Source organism: Aristolochia californica, unplaced genomic scaffold, assembly GCF_029961685.1.
Source record: "Aristolochia californica isolate CCGP_79_NKW_82.1479 unplaced genomic scaffold, dmAriCali1.0.hap1 SCAF_9, whole genome shotgun sequence".
NCBI classification, from domain to species: domain Eukaryota; kingdom Viridiplantae; phylum Streptophyta; class Magnoliopsida; order Piperales; family Aristolochiaceae; genus Aristolochia; species Aristolochia californica.
In genome coordinates, this window is record NW_027182290.1 from 2,690,706 (window position 1) to 2,697,511 (window position 6,806).

A 6,806-nucleotide genomic window follows, 5' to 3' on the forward strand; every position below is an offset into this window, starting at 1 on the left:
TGATAAAGATATAGCCTTACCCCTTCCTCTTCCTACTACCATTTGTATTTTGTTGGATTCAAATATTTATTTATTTTTTAAATTATTTAAAATGGTTATTTGATTAAACTCAATCACTTTCCCAGGCAAATACTGAGGTCAAATTTACCAATATTGCTACTTAATTCTTTTTAAATTTTAATTTTAATATCTAACCAACCCAGTTAAATTTAATTTAAAAGTAATAAAAATAAAAATAGAAAAGCTCATGACTAATTCCTTTAATTAGCCCCATCTCTCTAATTCCTTTAATTTAAACAATGATTAATTATCCCTTGGTTTAAAATATACCTATTTAATAATCTGTGACCAAGTATAGTCTTCAATGGGTTCAGCGGAGCATGGAAGAGGTCTCCGTGGTGCGCGAGTCAAACAATGAGAAATAGTCAAGCAGGCGACTGTTCTTGCCGTCGCGTCTCCGCCCGTGTTTCGGTCCCACCCGAGCCTATTTGACGTGATCTTACCGTCAAAATGGGCGTAACGGCCGTTCTTCAGAACATCTTACTCGGTTTCGACAGCTTCTGGAATTAGGATGATTGAACGGTCAAGATGGGAGGATAAGTTTGAGTTAAACGGTTGGGATCGTCTGATTTGTAAATAAAAATTGTTTCTAGATCTAACTCAAAATTTGAAGGATTCATTTCGATCCCGATTTTAATTCATTATACCATATTTTTATTTAAATAAATAAATAAATAATCAACTTGGTATAAGCAAAATAGATAAAAAAATTAAGTTGCGTTTAGGTAAACAATTAAATTAAATTTAGTTAATTTATGTTAGTTAGTAGTGGGGTTTAGGGTTTGGGAGTGGGTCTGGTCCAGCGGTGACCCATTTATTAAAAGGAGAAAACCAAGTTACAACGAGTTACTCAAATGACAAAATTGTCCTTGTGCATGGATTTTTTGCTTTGTTTTTTCTCCTTCTTTCAGCTTGTTTTATGTAAATGTTAATTATGGGTATACTAAACCTGGTAAGACACAAATGGTATATGCTATATAGCCTCGATTTTTGGTCAATATCATCAAATTCATTTTGTCCCATATATTTTTACTTCTTATTAGTACTATTTTTAAATTTTAATTTAAATTAACGAGTCGACTCAGAATTGAGACCTGATTCTAGCCCATAAATTCCAAAATGAATTAGGCTTGAGGCAAATTTGGCCCGAAAACTAAAAAGGGTTTATTAGTCTGACTTCCCAATGTCTCTTCCTAAAATTGAGTCGACCCAGCTGTGTCGTCATCGTTCGGGCCGGTCGCTTCGACGGTCGCGTGTCGCTATGAAATAGCCGCGGGACACGCGTCTACGTGGCGAGCTTAAAACGGGAGAAAGACAAAGACGGACAACCTTAACCGCCGTTAGTCGGTTTTGGGCGACTAAGAGTCCACCACGACATTCAGCGTTTAACGGCTGTTACCGAGGCACCGGGTTCGGTGTCCGAGGCTAAGACGACGCTCTCGGAGCTATATAACAACCTCAGTTTTTCCGTCTTCGAAGGAGAGAGGATATTTCCAGGCGATCACATCTCCAGACGGCTTTTTTCTCAGCTTCTTTCAGGTACAACTAATACTGTTTCTTGTTTTCCCTCTTGAGTTTTGCATGTCGAATCCGCAGCAAATGGCTATCAATTTAGTGGAAGTTTTGAGGTGATTTTGGAAGAGTTGAGTCTCCAATTGTTTTTAATTTTGGCCATTGTGTGTCTACGGTGTTTCCCCCCTTCGAAATTTGTGATTTGATGAAGGCTGCTGTTGTTTTGTTGGTTTTGGTAAATCGTGGCGTATTCGTAGAGGTATCTAAATTTTACTTGAAGAAAATGTGGTTGGTTAGGGTTGTTGAAAGGAAATTTCGGTGTAATTCGTCTGATTTGTGGGAAAGAAAAGGTTTTCTCTTTCGCTTCTGTTCGGTGTTAAGATTTTGAGGGGATTTAAGAAGGCATAAATGATTCCTGATACTTAATTTGTGATAATTTAGTCGCTTGTTGGATCAGTGGACATAGCTCGACTTGTTTTTTGGCTGAAATTTTATAATTGTTTCATTTACAAGAGCCTTAATCAGGTTAAAACTAATTAGAGCTCGCTGATGTCTTCTTTCGTACTTTCGTTGACAGAATCCACGAATTGACTGAATTTTCCGGATCACCTCGTTTCATCAAATTGGTTTGAAAAGGCGAGCTCAAATACGAATGGGAGATCACTTGGTTTTGTGTGTTGATCGACTCATAACACCTGCGACACTAGAATCTTTCAAAGAAGCCAACGTCTCAGAACCTTCGAGCTCGAGCCTTGACGGCTCAGCTCCTTCAGGTTCTTCTCCGAGCATTGAGGTGTCAGTGGCATCGGAGGAGGAAGAGCCACTTCTTCAAAATGTGGAATGCCGTATTTGCCAGGAGGAAGATGACACTAAGAACTTAGAGATTCCTTGTGCTTGTAGTGGCAGTTTGAAGGTTTATTTCTTTTACTCCCTTGTTTGCAGTGCGTTGGCAAATGTCATTGAATAGTCAATGCTGAATTATACTGATTCCTGTTGTTGGACTGCTTTGCATGCATATCGTTGTTATGTTTTTGAGACCAAATTAACTGCTGTATTTTGGAACACTCTATTGAGAAAAATGTTGTATGCAGTTTGCACATAGGAAATGCGTTCAGCGCTGGTGCAATGAGAAAGGGGATATAACTTGTGAGATCTGTCATCAGGTTGGTCTGCATTTCTTAATATGTGCCATGTTATCCTGTTTTGTGTATTTGTCACTGTGCTTTGTATGAATTTGCTGGTCAGCTATTTGCATGCTATATAATGAATGCTCTTTCCATGTTGTTCTTTTAGTGCTAATGTATTTCCAACCGGGAGACTTGTAATGATTAGTCCTCAGTTCTGTTACTTGTAATAGGAAATGCTCGTGTTTGTTACCCTGAGATTTCCATACTTGCTTTCTTGAGAGTATGTGTTGTGTCCTCGTCCATGCAAGCACAAAATGCATTTCTTATAATGTGCTTTTAAGAGATTATCCTTTTTTTGGTAATATGTTTCGTTTATAATATTCAACCAGTACTTGACTTACTATTATTTAAGTTATGATAAATAATGGAGAAAATTTTTGTATGATGCATATCTGGTGAAGGTCCCTTCTGCTTTGTGATGAAAACCCCTATAATAAACTGCCTTTTTGTCAAAGTTGCACATTGCATTTTTGGAGTCTTTTAAAAAAATATTCTTTATTTTCATAAAAAAAAATTTATTTATCATCTACTCCCTTGATTTTGCTCTTCGCTTTGTATATTTAGTCATGTTAAGAGACACTGTTTCTAACATTGTGTAGCAACTTATTCAGGAATATCCTACTTTCTTCCCTTCAGGAATTATTAGATGTCTTACTTTTTTTTAAGAAGAAAAGGGCACTGTCAGTGAGATGTCATGTGATTTGCTTTTTTTGTTTTGTTTTGTTTAAAGTGTGAAACTTATGTTTTGAAGAATGCAAACACTATGGAGGGGAGAGGAAAGCCCTCAAACCTTGGAATTACAAGGAAGAAAACTTTCCACAGCTGACAAATCACACGAAACACCTTCTTTGGCTAATGAGCCTGTTACACGTTTTCATGTCATGATTTTGAGTTCAGCACAAATTTTTTTGCAAGCATGATCTTAGCTAATGACTTTTTACTTTTCTTTGCAGCCTTACAAACCCGGTTATACTGCCCCTCCCCCACGTGCAGTTCCGGATGAAACAGCTATTGATATTAGGTAAAACTCATTTTGTCTTGGATGCTTTGTTAATGCCATCATGCACCAGCTTGGCGACTTATTAAGGGCATTATGAACTTGAAACTGATTTTCTCTTCTAGGTGAATTTGCTATTTCATGCCTTCTGATTTTTCTGTTTCTCTTCTTGCTCTTGCTTTTTAATTGAACTGCAGTGGAAGTTGGACCATTGCTGGTGCTCCATTGGATTTGCATGATCCACGTCTCCTGGCTATGGCAGCAGCTGAGCGCCATTTTCTTGAAGCTGAATATGATGAATATGCTGCTACAAATGCCAGTGGTGCTGCTTTTTGCCGCTCTGCTGCATTAATTGTAAGTAGTCATTCAATGCTTATGGATTGGCTAAGCATTTTTCTCCTTGTCATTTGTAAATTCTTTATTCAGGATGCTGTCTTCCCTTTCATAGATCAGATTAAAGTTCTGGATCTTTATTAGAAATTATTGAATGATGTTGCCATGCTCTGTTCTGCATTGTTTGCCATCTCTAACTCACAGATTCAAGGCATTGATTTGTTTATGCAATGTCTGCAGTTGATGGCTCTGCTTCTCTTGAGGCATGCGCTGTCTATCACCAATACTGATCATAGTGATGATGCTTCTACCTTCTTCTCTGTAAGTGATCGGTGCTAAGATCTTGATGATCTCTATTTTATCTGCTGGAAGTTTGCACAGTATCATCATGACCAATTGTTGATTGTTGCAGCTTTTCCTGCTCCGTGCTGCTGGCTTTTTGCTTCCATGTTACATCATGGCCTGGGCCATCAGTATTTTGCAGCGTCGAAGACAAAGACAGGTTAGTGCATGTTACAGGGCCTTCTTTTCCAATCATATGTGGATCAAACATTTTACTGCACTCACTTCGTCTGGCATCACTGTCATTGATGTTCACTCAATAAGTGCTAATTGGACATTTTAGGGAAGATGGCTGCCAAGCATTTGCAGTCATTCCAGTTTATCTGTAAAGTATTTGCAGTCATTACAGTTTTATCTGTAAAGTATTTGCAGTCATTCAACAATAGTTCATAATGCATTATGACTTCGATCGACATGAGTATGGTTTACCTGTAGCTTCTTGATGTTGATGTGCTAGAATATTGTTTCTGAATATCATTCTAGAATGCCATGTTGAACCTGATGATGTCCTTTTATTTGGTGGGTTCCACCATTATGTACTCCAGCTTTCTTCTGATGATTAAAACTGCTGTTATTGAATCTAATGATGTCCTTTTATTTGGTGGGTTCCGCCATTATGTACTCAGCTGTCTTCTGATGGTTAAAACTGCTGTTTCAGGAGGCTGCTGCACTCGCAGCAACTGAGGTTGCCTTCGTGTTGCAATCTGGGCAGCGAAGAGGACTTCAGTTTGCAATTACTCCAAGTCCTGTAGTAACTCCACATCAGGACCCACTTTAAATGGTAGACTTGTATGGTAAGTTAATATCTCCTGGTTACCTGCAAAGTTGGACGAGAGGAAAGTATTTCTTTTCCTCCAGCAAAGGCTCTGTATATTTGGATTACGATTACCTCATCTAGAAGGGGTGGAGGGTTCATTGGATAGATAGATATATCTACCTGTGTCGGATTGTAAAAGTGTGTGCTTGTCCAGAGGCCTGTTGTACATTCTGCCAATTTAGAGCTGCTGATCAACAGTTGACAATCTCTACTTTTATCATGTTAACGAAGTTGTTCATGGCTTCCACCAAAGATTCATAACTGCTGCTGGGTTGCGTTTTGCTTGGGGAATGAGAATTGAGATTCATCCAACTCAATCTCTCCTTCATCATAAAATATATTATTTTTGCAGGAAGAACTGAAGTGGTATCCGAAATGTGCATAACCCAGAGAAGAACCGAGACAGGCTTGGCTTGACTCATCTCCAATTCTGGTGTCAATAATTGGATATTGGCGTCGAATTTGTTAGGGAAATGGCTGGTGTGACGATCACTGTTCCCCTTGATCAAATAAACGATGTGGAATGCATGATAACATGCGCCGTGACGGATGTCGCTTAACTTTCTCGTAGCTGTTCATCAATTATACTACGCTCAGGAATGCGTAGCTTTATGTGAAATTGTCCCAGAAAAGATAACTAATTGATTTTGAGTAAAAAATTCCTAAAAATGAGATGAAAATTTGATATAGATAGAAATGGCTTGGACTCACATAAATTATAATAAGCAAAAGATAAATAATAGTTGTAGATATTGAATTTTTATTTTCGATTAGAAAAAAAAATGAGTCGATGAAGAGGAAAAAGAAGTAATTTCACAATTTATATAATAAATTAAGATTTCCTTATAAAAACAATTTAATAAAATGCTCAAGTTGTATTCTTATATGGTTGTATATATAGTTTTAAGAAGTCGACGTTGCTCGACTCTTCTCCTTCCGTTCAGCGTCGTTTTGGGGGGACTGCAGAAAAACTAGAGATTCAAGTAGAGAGACTTAGCCTCTAAGGTTTGATCTCAGTTGCGGAAATCCCTGTTTAAAGAAAAGTTAACACAAACCCTCGAGAATCTCCAAAGAGGCAATATATTATTAAAAATCCTCATTAGCTTCCCTTACTTGTACCCTTCAACGAATTTCACTATCTTGTGCTGTGTGGCTCCCCCTTTATACTCTTTGAACAACTTTAAGAGGAAGGGTATCTATCAAGTACAAAATCTCAAAAAGGGGTCTATCCGTACCCCATCTATACTCTCCCTCACTTATTCCTCTCCTAATCCCCTATTGTTTTATTATTCTTTAGACATGCTCAAATCCTTCTCTCTGTTTCTCTCTCTTTCCCCTGTCTGGTGCCTATTCTGGAATGTTATGAAACATGGGTAACCAAGAGCTCCACATCAAAGATTAAATCTTTTTTCTTTTGGGTGTATGTGTTATGCAAAATGCTGGAGTTCATGTGGAGAATCATGCAATGCAGTGTATTTTTATCTCTGTCCTTGGGGTAAAGAGATGGAAGTAAATACTTCTCGTGTTTTTGCATGGGAGTAGAATCAGTATTTAAAAA

The 6,806-nt window shown here is 37.9% G+C and overlaps 1 protein-coding gene across 1 annotated transcript; it reads left to right on the forward strand.

Moving 5' to 3' along the window:
• The first annotated feature begins 1,512 nt into the window (after window positions 1–1,512).
• On the forward strand, window positions 1,513–5,547 carry LOC137941340 (uncharacterized). The gene is made up of 8 exons (XM_068786705.1): window positions 1,513–1,599; window positions 2,150–2,485; window positions 2,664–2,735; window positions 3,713–3,780; window positions 3,954–4,110; window positions 4,330–4,410; window positions 4,502–4,591; window positions 5,090–5,547. The coding sequence occupies exons 2-8, from the start codon at window positions 2,225–2,227 to the stop codon at window positions 5,207–5,209; spliced, it is 849 nt and encodes a 282-aa protein (XP_068642806.1). The 5' UTR covers window positions 1,513–1,599; window positions 2,150–2,224; the 3' UTR covers window positions 5,210–5,547.
• Window positions 5,548–6,806: the final 1,259 nt, after the last annotated feature.

Excerpts from the sequence above, each read along its gene's own strand:
- LOC137941340 (XM_068786705.1), top strand. The coding sequence starts at position 2,225 with ATGGGAGATCACTTGGTTTTGTGTGTTGATCGACTCATAACACCTGCG. Across the intron at positions 2,486-2,663 it reads CTTGTAGTGGCAGTTTGAAG|TTTGCACATAGGAAATGCGT; the intron begins GTTTATTTCTTT and ends TGTTGTATGCAG. Across the intron at positions 4,592-5,089 it reads AGCGTCGAAGACAAAGACAG|GAGGCTGCTGCACTCGCAGC; the intron begins GTTAGTGCATGT and ends CTGCTGTTTCAG.